This window comes from Bubalus kerabau, chromosome 1 (genome assembly GCF_029407905.1).
Source record: "Bubalus kerabau isolate K-KA32 ecotype Philippines breed swamp buffalo chromosome 1, PCC_UOA_SB_1v2, whole genome shotgun sequence".
NCBI classification, from domain to species: Eukaryota; Metazoa; Chordata; class Mammalia; order Artiodactyla; family Bovidae; genus Bubalus; species Bubalus kerabau.
The window spans coordinates 241782561-241799022 of record NC_073624.1 but is presented as its reverse complement, the minus strand read 5'-3'; the positions used below and the strand labels follow the sequence as shown (position 1 = coordinate 241799022).

The window sequence follows — 16462 nt, the reverse complement described above, 5'->3', positions numbered from 1 at the left end:
GTAGTAACAGACCAACAGTTTTCATTTTGATAAAAGTAGGTCTTATTAGTATCTATTTAAAAAATAATGTCTCAAGCCCTAATTTCTAATATCAATGTTTTATCACAAAGCCAAAGGTGATTAAGCTTTTTAAAAGTGAGCTGACTTAAAATATACTGCATTTAATAAAACAAATAATATTAGGGTACAGCAAGAATTGGAAATGCTTGCAATTTGGGGAAAACTGATGTAATTAAATGATTTAAAGACACATTAACCCTAGTCTATTTCTTCTATGGTGGTTATTGTTTAACTCGGTGTCTGACAGGAAATTGTTTTTGTGAGTTTATCCTATTTGTCCTCAGGGTGGAGTGCTTTAAAAACCCACCAAACTTTCTTACATTCTAATTAATTCTAATGTCAGGATACTGTACTATTTATCAAGAATCTAAGTGTAGATTAAATTTAGTTTTATAGGATTCCCCACCTCCCCTGGCCCTGACCAACTGATACACTTTGTAGAGAACTGTACATGAAGGGAAAATAATTCTCTAGTAACCAGTTTTCCCGTTTATAGTCCCACTTGGGTCTTCTTTCCATTTTTAAATTCAACATGTTTTCTCTAGGTGCAGGAAGCTTGCGTGTGTGACTTCTTGCTAAGCTGCTCACTTACTTCCAGACACTTACATATGTATTTACACACATATAACACACACTCACTATTTCATCCAGTTACCTGTAATCCCCTAATCTCAGCTCAATGAATTCTACCTGCGCAGGGACAAGGTCATATCCCTCTGTCTTGCAGTCACACAGTACCCTCTTCTCTTTTGTGGCCCTTATCCTGATTCGTGAATACGTACCTATTTCTATCAGTGTGTGCTTAAAATCTCTCAGCTGAAGTTTAGGAATTCCCCTAAGTCAATTAAGAATATGTTCATGATATTAGAGATAGGAACAATTTCTTAAATAGAATGCAAAAAGCAGAAACCATGAAATAAAAACTAATTAATGGGTTATTAAAAATAAATAAATTTTAAAAATAATAGTAAAATAAAATCTCTCAGCCTCACTAGAATGCAAGCTCCAAGCGAAAGGGATAGATGTCTAGGTTTTACTCACCTGGTACAAAACAAAAAGTTCAATAAGTGGTTTTTTTGTTTGCTTGTTTCAATGAATAACTGTTTGAAAAGTAAAAGTGTTAATCTTAAGCTCAGTCATGCCCGGCTCTTTGCAACCCGTAGCTTTTGTTTAATTGACCCCTATAATAAAAATGGAATTTGCTAAAGATGGGGTTTAGTTGAATTCATTAAAATGTAAAAGAAAAGAACTAGAGTTAATTGAAAATGTGAGCCAGGCAGGATGGAGTAAATTTGGGAATAAGAACAAAATTTGTTAACAAACTGTAATTAACCCAGTATTTTAGAGCCATGATCCACCATAGAAGAATGGTCCCTCCACACACCCCCATCTAGAGGAAATCCTGCCCAGTAGAAAAGTGATATTAATACCTGAGAGGATTACTGCTACAAGCAGAGGTGACCTGAGTGTTAATTAGCAAAATCAAATAATCCACAAGTTTATTGTTAGTGGGAGGTGCCATGTTGAAAAATTAGAATGAGAGGGAGATTTTACAATTAGAAGGACCTTGGAGAGTTGCTTCAGATATGCCCCTCCCTTTCTGAAAGCAATTAAAACCACACCTCAGATAAAAGGATTACACAATCCCCCTTTGTTTCCTGTTCTACTTTTGCAAGGAAGTAACTTATCAGGAGCAAGGGGGAAGCAGTGGGTCAAGGAGTTTGTCCATCTTGCCCCTCCAGCCCATTGCTTTGCGCTTCCAGCAGAGCACAGCCTGGGGCCCACAGCTCTGGTCCTTGGGTCCCTGCCTGACAGTCTCCAGGGCTTCTTCCTCTCAGCATCATAAATAGCCTTAATAGGCCACCTGGCCCTTGTCATCTCTACACGCTCTCCTTTTGCTACTTGTCTCCTACTTCATAGCCTCTATGGGAGAGTCCTGTGAATTTTGTTTCTAGAACCAGTTCTACCTGGAACACCCTCTTACAACCTTCTACCTAGCTAATAGTGTCTGTATACACATACACATAGATGTATACACACACATACAAACGTATTTTCTTTCTTTAAAAAAACAAAACAAAACTTTATTTTGTATTGGAGTATAGCTGATTAACAATTAACCTCCCACCCACTTCCCACTTCACCTGGGCGGGTGGAGACAGGACTCTCATCCCTCCAGCCATCAGCACCTCCGGGCCCGTTTGCCTTTCCTCCCTGTGACTCTCGCCTGTGCCAGCAGCCTGGAGAGCTTAGAAGCTGACCTCTGGGGTCACTGCAGTTGGTAGTCAGAGAAAACAGTCTGAGGACTCTTCCCCAAAGGATGTTCCCCCCACCCCCCACCAACTTTAAACTTTCTATTTTGTGTTAGGGTATAGCTGATTAACAATGTTGTGAGAGTTTCAAGTGAACAGCAAGGGACTCAGCTATACAAGTGCATGTATCCATTCTCTCCCAAACCCCACTCCCATCCAGGCTGCCACATAACATTGAGAAGAGTTTCCTGTGCTGTACTGTAGGTCCTTGTTGGTTATCCATTTTAAATATAGTAGTTAAGCGTATTGTTTTCTGAATCATTGAAATATCTTGCCCCTTTACCCATAACTACTTTAGGATGGATTTCCTACAAACAAGAACAATTTCTTATATAAGCACCATATATTTATCATCATCAGGAGAGTTAACATTATTAAAATCCTGTTTCTAATCCACACTTCATGTTTAAATTTTCCCCATTGTCCAGTAATGTCTTTTATACCTCTTTGATCTCCCCCTGTCCAGGAGCCAATCCAGGATCTCACATTACATTTCAACCTTCTTTAATCAGAAACTGTTCCTCTGCTTTTCTTTGACCTTTGACATTTGAAAAACCTAAGCCAGTTATTTTGTAGACTAGCCCTCAGTTTGAGATTTTTCATTGTTGCCCTGTGTTTTCCACAGAAGCAATGTCCTTCTCAGTATATTGTGTCAAGGGGCTTAAGATATCAAGTTATCCCCAAATAGGTGATGTTTGCTTTGATCTCTTGGAGAAGCTGGTGTCTGCCACATTTCTCCACTACAAAACGCTTCTCTTTTTTAAAACCATTGTAATTAATAATTTGAAGGAAAGAGACTTTGAAGCTATGTGGATATTCAGCTCCTCATCAAGCTTTCATCTACTAATTTGACATCCATTTTATATCTGCTTTATTTTTATGGAAGCTTAGTTAACATTGTAAATAAAGAAAAAAAGGAACGTGATATGATAAATGGACTTTCTAAATCACCTTACCTAAAATATCTGCATCTCTCATTTCAATCCAATCTTCCTTTATGAAGATCTTATCATATAAAACTGAGAGATGTCTCATATGTATGGCATTAGCCAAGGCAAGATTTCTCATTTGCATTTTCTATTCTATTCATGAATGATCTTTTCATTTCCTTTTCTTTTACAATAATAATATTTTATAAAAAAGAATCTATGAAAAGGACATTTATTTTAATAATGAGGAAAAAGATATATATTATTATTTCAGTCTTACCAGCTGTCAAAATATTGCTTTTGGTCACATCATGATGGGCATCAGTAATTGCATTTACTTTTTCATGCTTGATACAAGGGCTCACTTAAGTCTCCGAAGAGCTTCTTGCAGCCTTGGGGTCTATGAATTGGAAATCATTTGGATTGATTAAAGTCATGAGGAGAATTAGGATAAGGGTCAGATCACAGGAGCATCAGGAAGATAAAATATTACCATTTAAACGAGAAATGGAACTTTTTCTCCTTTAGTGAATCCCATTTTCAATGACAGATGGAGTTGGTCACTGTGAGATTAATAATACCTGACATTCACTCATCCATTTATTCAAAAGAAAATCATCCTGCAAGCCTACTAGGTGAGAAGAAAACTCTGTACAACTTCTAGCCTTATAAATTATGTATTTGAATAGATTCTTCTTGCTCTCTAAGCAAAATATGACCAAAAGGAACCTTGGAAGCTTGATTATAGGTTCTATTAACATGTTATTGACTGGGGGATTTTTGCAGAAATTAACACCTATGGCTAGTGATTTGTTATGTAAGTGAATATTGAAAAGTCTCTGGTCAATAATGTTTAGGTAAAAAAGATGTATTAATATGTCTCTAGTCAATAAGTTGTTAGAAGAGCTCAGAACCTGGAATACCCTAGAAAAAGCAGCCTGCTTCCTCCATCTCAGACTAAGCACTCAATTTTAGAAACCACCAAATGGAAAGGAGAGAAAGAAGCCCCGTCCCTGACAACCAAATCAGAAAAACCTTGCGTGTTCATAGAAGCACATTTAGTGAAGTCCACTCACCTCAGGCCCAAATTTCCTAGAAATAAACTTTCTCCTTTGTTTCACCAATTACTCTCATGTGAGGTTCTGACCACAGATGAGGTTCTCTGAAATATCATCAGTATCAAAAACTTTAGAGAGAGAGAAAACCTAAAGAATAAATATCTTTCCCCTTAAGATACATCTCCACTTACTTCACATACTCTCCAATTTGTTCCTCACAAAAAGCTTGTGAAAAAAGTTGAGTAAGACTGCTGCTGCTGCTGCTAAGTTGCTTCAGTCGTGTCCGACTCTGTGCGACCCCAGAGACGGCAGCCCACCAGGCTCCCCTCTCCCTGGGATTCTCCAGGCAAGAACACTGGAGTGGGTTGCCATTTCCTTCTCCAATGCATGAAAGTGAAAAGTGAAAGTGAAGTCGCTCAGTCATGTCTGACTCTTCGCGACCCCATGGACTTCAGCCCACCAGGCTCCTCTGTCCATGGGATTTTCCAGGCAAGAGTACTGGAGTGGTGTGTCATTGCCTTCTCCAAAGCATGAAAGTGAAAAGTGAAAGTGAAGTCACCATTCGTGTCCGACTCTTAACAACCCCATGGGTTGCAGCGCACCAGGCTCCTCTGTCCATGGGATTCTCCAGGCAAGAACACTGGAGTGGGTTGCCATTTCCTTCTCCAATGCATGAAAGTAAAAAGTGAAAGTGAAGTTGCTCAGCCATGTCCGACTCGTAGCGACCCCATGGACTGCAGCCTACCAGGCTCCTCCACCCATGGGATTTTCCAGGCAAGACTAGATCTCCTCATATTCTGGTGAGGAAACTGAACACCAGAGAGATGAAGGGACAGTTTGGAGTCAGGAATGAATCAGAGCTAGAATTCTGATCCCTGGGGCCATAGCCCTCATGGCTATGCTTTTGCCCCAGGGAGTATACTTATTCCCCATACCACCCACCAGCTTAAGTGCTTTCATAGTACTTTTATTTATGTGATTTTTAAAAATTATTTTTCTATTTGGCTGTGATGGGTCTTTGTTACTGCTCACAGGCTTTCTCTAGTTGTAGCAAGCAGGGGTTCTTCCTCTAGTTGTGGTATGCAGGCTTATCACTGCAGTGGCCTTCCTTGTTGCGGAGTGCAGGCTGAGTAGTTGTGGGGCATAGGCTTAGTTGTTCCCCGGCATGTGGAATCTTCCTGGACAAGGGATCGAACCTGTGTCCCCTGCATTGGCAGGTGGATTCTTAACCACTGGACTACCAAGGAAGTCACTATTTATGTGATTGTTAGCTTAATGTCTCTCACTCTATCATATAAGGATTATAGGGATTAAACCTATTTTTCTTACCTTATGTTCCACAGCCTACCATGGATGGTTTTGGATGGACACATGGATGGGCCAATATCCCACCTGTTTCTCTTAACCATAGCCATGTCTTAAGCTGACACAATACATATTTCTCCTGACCACGGTAACCTCCTGTGTCCTTTTTCAGACCGGAGCTTGCTACGAGACATGACCCTCTCAGTGGACTCGTCTTGGCACCGGTGGCAGCGGCGAGTCAGAGACGGCTGCCCCCAGTCTCCGTCAGAAGCCACGCCGCTGCTGCTCGCAGAGAAGGAGACGCGGAACTACAACCCGGCGCAGCAGCGGATCGTGTTCCCCAACAATCACGCGTTCCACCAGGACTGGGCGAAGTTCTCTAGGCGATACTCCAGCAACAGAATCTGCACAACCAAGTACACCCTCTTCACCTTCCTGCCCCAGAATCTCCTAGAGCAGTTTCACAGGTACACAGCCACCTGGCTGAATGCTGTGTGCTTTAACCGTGCATTTGCCACTTGGATGAATTCAGAAATGCTGCTTTCTGGGCTACCTTTCCTTTAGTATCCAAATGCATGTACCTTGGGAAGCTTTGTCATTCGTTCATTTGCTCATTCAATGTTTATCAGATTCTACTCGGTGTTAGGTCTTGTGTTGTGTATTAGAGATAGATGAGGGAGAAAAAAAAAAAGAAAGACGCGTTGTCCTGACTATGTTGGCTAATGAAGGAAACCAGATGTTAATTTTAGGAATTATATGCTTGCTAAGTCACTTCAGTCATGTCTCTTTGTGACCCTGTGGACTGTAGCCCTCCAGGCTCCTCTGTCCATGGGATTCTCCAGGCAAGAGTACTGGAGTGGGTTGCCATTTCCTACCCTGGTGGATCTTCCCAACCCAGGGATTGAACCTATGTCTCTTGTGTCTCCTGTATTGGCAGTCAGGTTCTTTACCACTAGCGCCACCTGGGAAGCCCAGAAGTTATATAAATTGGTATAAGCTGTAATTCACATAGGTACTTCCAAGGAGAGGTATGTGTTGCTGTTAGAATGAATACAAGAGAAATCAGGCCTAGTTAGGAAAGTCAAGAAAGACTTCCAGGAGGAAGGGACAGTGAAAGTCTAACCTGAAAGAAAAGAATGCATTAACCAGGTGGAAAGAGGCAGAGAGAAGTCAGAAAAGGGAGCCAGAAGAATGTTCTTTCAGGCAGACCTTATGTGTGAAGGCAATGTGGCAAGAAGGAGCAAGATGTACCTTGGAAAGCTTAAAACTTGCAAGTCATTGTTTTGAAATAATATAGGCAAAATTTTATTTTAATTATAAAGCAAAGTATGCATCCAGACATTATCCTAAATTTTGTAATTATTAGCACCTACCATTTATCGAGCAACTACTATACTCTGGAACCCTCTATTGCATACATAGTAAATATCATCCCATGTAATAAGTATAGAAAACCTTTAAAGTACGTAGTACTATCTTCATTTTAGATGGATTTGACTTCAAAGCCCTTACCGTGACGTTCAAGGTGACACTGAAAGAGAATGTCATATTAGTTAGTAAGAGCTAGTAGTAGGGAGGAGAAGGCAATGGCAACCCCACTCCAGTACTCTTGCCTGGAAAATCCCATGGACAGAGGATCCTGGTGGGCTGCAATCCATGGGGTCGCTAAGAGTCAGATACAACTGACCAACTTCACTTTCACTTTTCACTTTCATGCATTGGAGAAGGAAATGGCAACCCACTCCAGGATTCTTAGCTGGAGAATCCCAGGGACGGGGGAGCCTGGTGGGCTGCTGTCTATGGGGTCGCACAGAGTCGGACACGACTGAAGTGACTTAGCAGCAGTAGTGGGGAAGAAATAGTGTGTCAACTATATTTTTCTTCTCCGTAGTTTTCACTCACACCTTTCTTGCCCCCTCCAGATGGGCTAACCTCTATTTCCTGTTCCTGGTGATTCTGAACTGGATTCCCACCTTGGAAGTCTTCCACAGGGAAATCACCATGTTACCATTGGCCATTGTCCTGTTCATCATCATGGTCAAAGATGGCGTGGAGGACTTCAGGAGATACCGCTTTGATAGACAGATTAACTGCTCCAACATCCAGATATACGAACGGTAAGGGCAAGTATTCCTCTGTTTTCTCTGTGGCAAATGGATTGTGTAAATTTATTAGCATCCTCAAAAAGTTGGTCTCTCTTCTCACTTTTTTTTTTTTCAATTCACTTAATTCAGTGATACTCAACCAGGGCAATTTTCCCACACAAGAAACTTCTGAACTGTTTTGGAGACATTTTTGGTTGCCATATTGGGAAGGAAGGTCCTACTGGAATCTGGTGGGTAAAACCAAGGATGATGCTAAACATTTTACAACATAGAGGAAAACCTCCCACAACAAAGATTATGATCCTGCCCAAAATGTCACTAGTGCTGAGATTTAGAAACCTTAATTTAACTCATGTAAACACCATATTAGGGCTTCCCTGGTAGCTCAGACGGTAAAGCATCTGCCTACAATGAGGGATACCCAGGTTCGATCCCTGGGTCGGGAAGATCCCCTGGAGAAGGAAATGGCAACCCACTCCAGTATTCTTGCCTGGAAAATCCAACGGACTGAGGAGCCTGGTAGGCCACAGTCCATGGGGTCACAAAGAGTCAGACACGACTGAGCAACTTCACTTTCTTTCAAAATACCGTATTATTAAACCTAGGATGTTACATTATTAAGAGGAGGATAGAAAGCTCAAGACTTAAACTCTAGGAATTTCCACTGTGGGCCAGAAGCTAAGCCACCATGCTCCCAATGCAAAGGACCCAGGTTCAATCCCTGGTCAGGGAAGTAAATCCCACATTCTGCAACTGAAGATCTTGCATGCCACATTTGAAAGTCCCACATGTTATATGAAGATCTCAAGTGCCCCAACTAAGACCTGGCACAGCCAAATAGTAGACAGAGAGATAGATAGTTGTTTTGTTTTTTTTTCTTTAAGAATTAAACTCTGAAATTGACTGAATTATCTCAGGAGACCAACTTCAGGAACAGCTCTTTGAAGACTCATGGGCAATGTCCCCCAAACCAGAAAATATATACCATTTTTAGAGCATCTGTGGCTCTTGGCTGTAAATCCTTGCCTTTAGAACTTAACCAGGTAGGTTTTAGGACCCAGAGTTGGCACACCTGTTCTGGATTGCCTGGGGTGGAAAAGGAAGCTACCTGTAAATGACGTCTGCATTCCAACAGGTGGAGTCTCAACAAGTAGAAGGAAGTGACCAGTGGATACACACCTGTTCTCTGCAAGCTCTTTCCTTGACATCCTTCTCCCTTAGTGTTTATACACCGGCTTTTTATTTTTAGTTTTCCTTTTGAAAGCAGAGAGAAATTTTCAGCCAAGAAGGCAAATCAAAGATGTCATCACTTGCTGTCAGCTGAACAATGGAAATGATCAGAAAAGAACTTCTTTTATGGGAAACTCGAGTGTCCTGCTGTAAGAATTAGAGACAGGATTGAGCAGAGATGAGAAAGGAAGGCAAGAAAAGGCGGAAAAGGAAAGAAGACAAGAAACGAGTGGTGGTTTCCAACCTGCCCTTTGAAAGATGGGCCCACAAAGAGAACCCCAACAGACATTATCGTGGGAATCAAATCAAGACCAGCAAGTACACTGTGTTGTCCTTTATACCCAAGAACATCTTCGAGCAGCTGCACCGGTTTGCCAACTTCTATTTTGTGGGCATCGTGATTCTGAATTTTATCCCCGTGGTCAATGCATTCCAGCCAGAGGTGAGCGTGATACCAATCTGTACCATCCTGGCAGTCACTGCCATCAAGGATGCTTGGGAAGACCTCCGGAGGTACAAATCTGATCAAGTGATCAATAGCCGAGAGTGCCTCGTCTATAGCAGGTAAAGCCAAACACTCGGGGAAGTCTTGACCCCAGCTCTGATCTTTCTGTGGCTGCTGCTACCACAGCAGCTGTTTATGAAAGGATGGGGTAGGGAGATAGCATTATTTTATTGTAGTGAAGCTGTTTGATTCTCCCCAATGGGGTATATATATATACATACATACCAGTAGTAGCGTTTTATAGGCAAATTTTAAATGGACACAAATTTTTAAAAATAATGAAAGCTATGTTTTGCTTAGGGATACTATTATATATATACCATATATATTATATATAAATATATATATATAAAGCAGAAAACAAAAGAAATTGAGATTTGAGTCCATCATTTATTAAAACTAGGAGATCTTTATTTATGTGACATTTCCTTTGCTGTGTAAATGTGTTAGATGTTTAAGAATTTTGCATAAATTTACATTCATTTTGGTTGAGTGTGGCCATAAGCATGTTGGAGCATGTTTAGAGACCCTCAGAGAAAAGTGGCATCACTGTTTTTCAGGGGAGTAGTGGGCACTGTATTAGAGAATCAGCCCCGGACACACTGCCCACACTGAACTCTGTCTCCATCAGTCATTAATTCTGTGTGACCTTAGGCAAGGGACCTAACCTCTCTGAGACTCATTTTGTCATCTGTAAAATTGGAACACTTGCTGAGGTGGTCGTGAGAGTTGAGTGTAATAATCCTTGGAAAGTACTTAGCACTGCTCCTGTTGTATGATAGTCAGTATACAAGCCGTCGTGGCCTTATTTTTAGAATGTAAGACTCACATTAACTTCCTTAAGACTGCCCTTAAGCTCTCTCTCCAATGTCCCAACCCAAACAAAAACGGCTCACCACTTGTCTTGCCATGCTATAAAACATAATTTTATATATGCTGTTGTTTTAGAAATACTCCACTGAGTCAATAACCAGACTGGGTTGTTGGGAAAAGAACATGCTCCCAATCAGTAAGGGAAGATAGTCGAGTTATCACGTATCTCAACTTTATGACAATTCCTATAGCCTAGAAAGAAGCAAGGGAATGGAGTCTGGGCTTGCAGTGAGATTTCAGTGACAAAGGGTGCTTTCTGGTCTGGCAATGAGACGCCTTAGATGAATCAGTCAATTGCAGCAGGTGAGGTCTTGACTTCCTGCCAAGTAAGAAAAAAGTCCATCTCTCTTGAGAAGCACCGTCACTCTGACTTGTTCCCTCTCATTCCATGGATCCCAGTTTAGCAGAAGTTGGTACTCTCACTCTGGTCCTTCTTGGGGTGAAAGGAGCTTGCTCCAGGGTGTGCCTCGCCACTGTTCAGGGGCTGCTGCTTTCTAAGAAGCCCTCTTCCCTGGGGAAAAACATGTAACTTATCGACTTAGAGCTGGCTGATGAGACCGTTTAACAGCCAGACTCCACTCAGAAAGTTGTAGCCTGGGGAAGCTTCTCAGGAGATCATGTAATGCAAGGGACTCAGCTGTCCCTCGGGCACCCCTAAGAGAACCTCCATACCCTCCCCTCAGTGAAAGATGAGCTTCTGGTCCCTGTGCCCGCAGGGCCACAATTGCATACCTAAAAATATTAACCTGAAGCCTTGATGTTCTCACCCCTCCTCCCCGGCTAGATCTAACTGTTGAATGTGATTAGCACACTGCATACCTAGAGTTGAGACTGAATCATTCCTCAGCTTTGAATAAGGAAATTATTAAGAGAGAAAAAATAGTTGTTGGAGTGTGTCACTTTTCCCAAAAAGACTGTTTTTTTAAAGAAAGCATTGTTTGTCTTGTCACCATTCAACCCCCCCACCCCATTATCTTTGGTTTTGTGCTTTTTTTTTTTTCTGTCTTTCTCCTTTGTTTCCTTTATTGTTTTTCCCATAGAAGATGCCCTGTGAAGCTGGTTCCTGTGAAGCAGGGACACGTGTGGACCTCAGTCAGCTTGGTCCTGCTCTCCCTGCTCTGTTCAGAGCATCCCATAAAAATGGGCCTGTTCTGGGGTAATTTCAGGGTCAGTCAGACTGACCTGTGCTGGGTGCTGGCCTGATACAGGCCAGGATGTTGTCATTCTGCTCTCAAAATAACTTCCAGAAGAACAGCAATAAATGATAAATTGGTGATAACAATCCAGAGAAAAAGACATTTATTCCCAGGCCACTGGTAGAGAGGGACATAAAGGTTTTTCTTTTGTTTTTTTAAACATATAGTATCATTTTATTTTTTTTCTTAATAATATAATTTCAGAGATATCTTCTCAAAATTGTTACACATCAATGTTTAGTAATAATAATGGGTTTGATCATTCTTAATTATTTTGGTGAATCATCATTTAACCCAGAGAGTATTTGAAAACCAGAATCTAAGTTCAATTTATTTCAATACTTGATTATCATAGTTGTCAGGACTTAAAAATTACTTTGGGAATGCTTATATCATGCTATATGTACTGGGGAGGACTTACAAATTCTTATTTTTTTCAACTGCTGCTACTGCTGCTAAGTCGCTTCAGTTGTGTCCGACTCTGTGCGACCCCAGAGACGGCAGCCCATCAGGCTCCACCATCCCTGGGATTCTCCGGGCAAGAACACTGGAGCGGGTTGCCGTTTCCTTCTCTGATGCATGAAAGTGAAAAGTGAAAGTGAAGTCGCTCAGTCGTGTCCGACTCTCAGCGACCCCATGGACTGCAGCCTACCAGGCTCCTCCATCCATGGGATTTTCCAGGCAAGAGTACTGGAGTGGGGTGCCATTGCCTTCTCCGATTTTTTTCAACTGAACTGTAGTTAATTTACAGTGTGTTAGTTTCAAGTATACAGAAAAATGATTCAATTATACATATCTATATATTCTTTTTCAGATTCTTTTCCATTTATAGGTTATTACAAGATGTTGAGTATAGTTACCTCTGTTATATAGTAGGTTCTTATTGTTTACATAAGGGGGTTTTGTGGTAGTGTTTCCCAAAGTGTGTTCAGTGGAATGATAGTGACAAGAGATGGTCTCTAGGGAAAAAAAAAAAATTCATGAACAGAGACATGTACACTGGCCCTCCTGGACCCATGGTTCATGAAAGATTAAGAAAAGATTACAACAAACCTGTTCATCTTTGATTAACTCGGTGTTGTTCCAAACTTGTAAAATCTTGGAAAGATTTTATAGTATCTCAATTTGGGAAATTTTAATTTTTCCAGTATTATGAAGTAATTGACTATAAGAACCAGGCAAGTGATTGAATGGAATAGACTGGATATAAAAAGGAAAGCAGTATTATTGACGTACTGATTGATGGCAACTGACACTTGACATCAATGCCAGGATGCAATAGGGAGTGGCGGGAACTGTGGCAAACTGAGAGACAGGGGCATGCATTCATCTTAGGAGACAGAACTGGCCACTGAGCTCCAGCTGGTTACCACGTGGGAAAACAGGCCTAATGTTGCCAGAGTGTCTGAATTTTATTAGGGGAGCTAGAAATTAATGGCACCCCACTCCAGTACTCTTGCCTGGAAAATCCCATGGACGGAGGAGCTTGGTGGTAGGCTGCAGTCCCTGGGGTCGCTAAGAGTCAGACACGACTGAGCGACTTCACTTTCACTTTTCACTTTCATGCATCAGAGAAGGAAATGGCAACCCACTCCAGTGTTCTTGCCTGGAGAATCCCAGGGATGGGGGAGCCTGTTGGGCTGCCGTCTCTGGGGTCGCACAGAGTCAGACATGACTGAAGCGACTTAGCAGCAGAAATTAATAGTTTTATTTGAAATAGCCTGATTTTTTTTTTTGGAATGGGGACTGTCCTGTGACTTTGTCGCTTTGTGCTAAGTCTTTGTTGCTTTACATAGGCTTTCTCTAGTTGTGTGAAGCAGGGACTACTCCTCACTTTGACGTGTGGGCATCTCATTGTGGTGGCTTCTCCTGTTGCAACGCACAGGTTCTAGGGGCACAGCCTTCAGAAGCTGCAGCCCACAGGCTCAGTAGTACTGGCTCTGGGCCTGAGCGTGTGGGCTTCAGTAGTTGTGGCACACAGGCTCAGTATTTGCGGCTTGTGAGCCCTAGAGCACACAAGCTTCAGTAGCTGTGGCGGACAGACTTAGCTGCTTCTTGGCATGTGGGATCTTCCCTGACCAGGGACTGAACCTGTATCCCCTGCACTGGCAGGTAGATTCTTATCCACTATGCCTCCAGGCAAGTCCTGAAATGACCAATGATTTTTAAGTGTTGACAACTGATACATTTTTAAACACTTCAGACCTATTTTATTTGACCTAAAATTCTTACTTTGCCTTTGAGCCCCCTAATTTGTAACTTTCACTTTATAATATCATAGGAAGATGAAATCGCTGCAAAAGAATAATTAGATTCTCCTTTTGAGATTTATCTTCAGGGAGGAAACATCTCTGCAGAGAGGTGGTATGAACTTGAAGCAAGAAGGCAGGCCTTGGTGTCAGAAGGCCTATACTCTAGGCCCAGGTCTGTCTCTAACTACTAGTGGTAGCTTAGAAAAGTCCTTGAAATCTTTGGGTCTCAGCTTCTACTTTTGTAAAACCCGGAAGTCAGACTAGATCTTGTCCTGTGGGATGAACTTCGAAAGAACAGAACCCACAGCCAATTAAATCTGGAAAATAGTAATTACTTTATAAATCTCTTGAGTCAAACAAATGAACGTTAATAATAAAGATTCTGGGAGAACTTTGAGTAAGGAACTATCCGACTTTATTGAACTGTTGTGTCAGTTGAGATACTCTTTACCACAAGAAGTGGAAACCTCAACTCCAACAATTTTAAACAATGAAGAGATTTTGTTTAAGTCACTACAGATGTCCTGAGGTGGGCAGGTGATCAGGCATAGTTCAGTCAGTCGGTGGTGTACTAGCTGCAGCACTTAGCTGTCCTTTTCACTGGGTCCCCCTCTATGCCATCTTTACCCTCAAGCAGATTTCTCTCACGGAGAAGGCAATGGCACCCCACTCCAGTACTCTTGCCTAGAAAATCCCATGGACAGAGGAGCCTGGTAGGCTGCAGTCCATGGGATTGCTGAGGGTCAGACACGACTGAGCGACTTCACTTTCACTTTTCACTTTCATGCATTGGAAAAGGAAATGGCAGCCCACTCCAGTGTTCTTGCCTGGAGAATCCCAGGGAGAGGGGAGCCTGGTGGGCTGCCATCTCTGGGGTCTCACAGAGTCGGACACGACTGAAGCGACTTAGCAGCAGCAGCAGATTTCCCTCATGATAATGAGATGACTGCAGCAGCCCCAGCCCTCACCTCTACATAAAATAACCCACAAAGGGAGAAACAAAAGGACTTTTGGAGGCATTCTCAGAAGGTTCAGGAAGTTTACTCCCCAGATCTTCTTTACCTCTTAGTACCTCCTAGAACCCCAGTGGGTCACATGCCCATCCCTTAACCAATCCTTGTGAGCAGGAACTGAGATTATTCTAATTAGGTTACACCTGAGTCACAGAGCCCAGGAAGAAGGTTCACCTCCCTGAAAGCATATGGGCTTCCCAGGGAAGGTGACAAATCCTAATAAAACATGAGTTATTTCCAAGAGAAGGAGGAGCAGATGTTGGAGAGGCCGCCTCCATGTCCTCAATACCGTCACCTTAAAATATTTCTGAGCTTCAAGTCCTTGTGAATTATTTTCTACATATTAACAGGAACAGAAACACTTTGGAACATTCTGTAATATAAATCCCTGAAGTTCTTCCAACCCTGAAGTGGATTAATTCTATGAAAGACCCCAGAACAGCGAGCCAGAAAATGTTAGATAAATAACTGATGGTGAGGAGCATTCACTTCTACCATTTGATGGTATATGACAGAATTTCAGGCAAAGAATATAAGATCTGAGAGGAGATTTTTTTTTTCTGAGAAGCACTATAAAAGCTTATATTTCAAGCACTAGTTCTATCCATTTTGTCTCCGATTCACACATTTGAGAAACTGATGTCAAATGTCTTCATTTTTGTGCAGTTGAATACTAGGACCTTTAGAATTTTGCTCCCCCTAATCCCATGCATCATCCAGCCTAGACTTATTTATACTGTGAGAAAATCTTTTTGCAAACAGCAGAATCCTTGTTAACAGAATTACAATCCTGTTAGAGCGTTTTCTTTTAATATAGCCATTGTGCTTGTGGTCTTAAGGTGACCCATTAATCAGATTTATGGAATGACTTCAAGGAGAGATTAGCTTCAGAATTGTATTAGCTTAGTTTCTCCCAGGGCTCAATTTAATGAATCTAGAAACCATACCCAGCAAGAGATTTGTAATTTTCCATTGAGCTTAATACATTTTTATTGGTATTCAGAAAACAGGCAATAAGGAAGCAGAAGTAGGAAGCAAAAAAATCCGTGAAGGTTTCTGTCACCATATTGTAATGCAGTAAAAGCCTTTCAGTGTTTCAGCAGCCAAGCACACACTTATTCATCTGTTCAGCAGGTCTCAAGTAGGGACCAAGTGCATGTGCATGAACATGAAGACCCTTTGAGCCTCTAAGGGCTCTCGGTCTATAGATCATGAGGAACTGGTAAACAACTACAGTGTCCCCTGCCTGTGGATGGAGGGTCACAGTCATGCATGGGCTGCAGTGACACATGTGCCTGCCAAAAAGATCAGAACCAGCCAAGGGAAGCCTTCCCTGAAGAGGTGACATTTCAGGAGGTCACTGAAGGATGAGCAACTTTCAAACAGGCAGAGAAAACACGTCAACTCACAGCCTGACATGTCACCCAAAGGTTGTATGTGTGACTTATTCTGGTACCAAAAGACCAGGATCAAGAGATGTCAGGAGCTTAGGTGAGAAATGGTTCCAAATAGAAAGTTCTATTTCATTTTATTGGCCGCGTTCGAGCAAGCTCCATGAGTTGGTGATGGACAGGGAAGCCTGGCTGCTGCAGTTCATGGGGTCGCAAAGAGTCAGACACGACTG

At 42.0% G+C, this 16462-nt stretch overlaps 2 protein-coding genes across 2 annotated transcripts in view; both read left to right on the top strand.

Moving 5' to 3' along the window:
* Positions 1–16462, top strand: part of LOC129637612 (phospholipid-transporting ATPase VB-like) — a 379551-nt gene that overhangs the window by 245041 nt on the left and 118048 nt on the right. Inside the window, exons 4-5 of the mRNA XM_055561831.1 lie at positions 5837–6131; positions 7587–7781. Of these exons, the coding sequence (XP_055417806.1) occupies positions 5857–6131; positions 7587–7781 (470 nt within the window). The 5' untranslated portion in view covers positions 5837–5856. The remainder of the gene's footprint in view (positions 1–5836; positions 6132–7586; positions 7782–16462) is intronic.
* Positions 8928–9690, top strand: LOC129637603 (phospholipid-transporting ATPase VA-like). The gene has a single exon (XM_055561821.1). It carries the CDS (start codon positions 9178–9180, stop codon positions 9565–9567), a length of 390 nt encoding a protein of 129 aa, XP_055417796.1. The 5' UTR covers positions 8928–9177; the 3' UTR covers positions 9568–9690.

Bases quoted from the DNA above. Each gene is read 5' to 3' on its own strand.
- LOC129637603 (XM_055561821.1), top strand. From the start codon at position 9,178: ATGAGAAAGGAAGGCAAGAAAAGGCGGAAAAGGAAAGAAGACAAGAAA.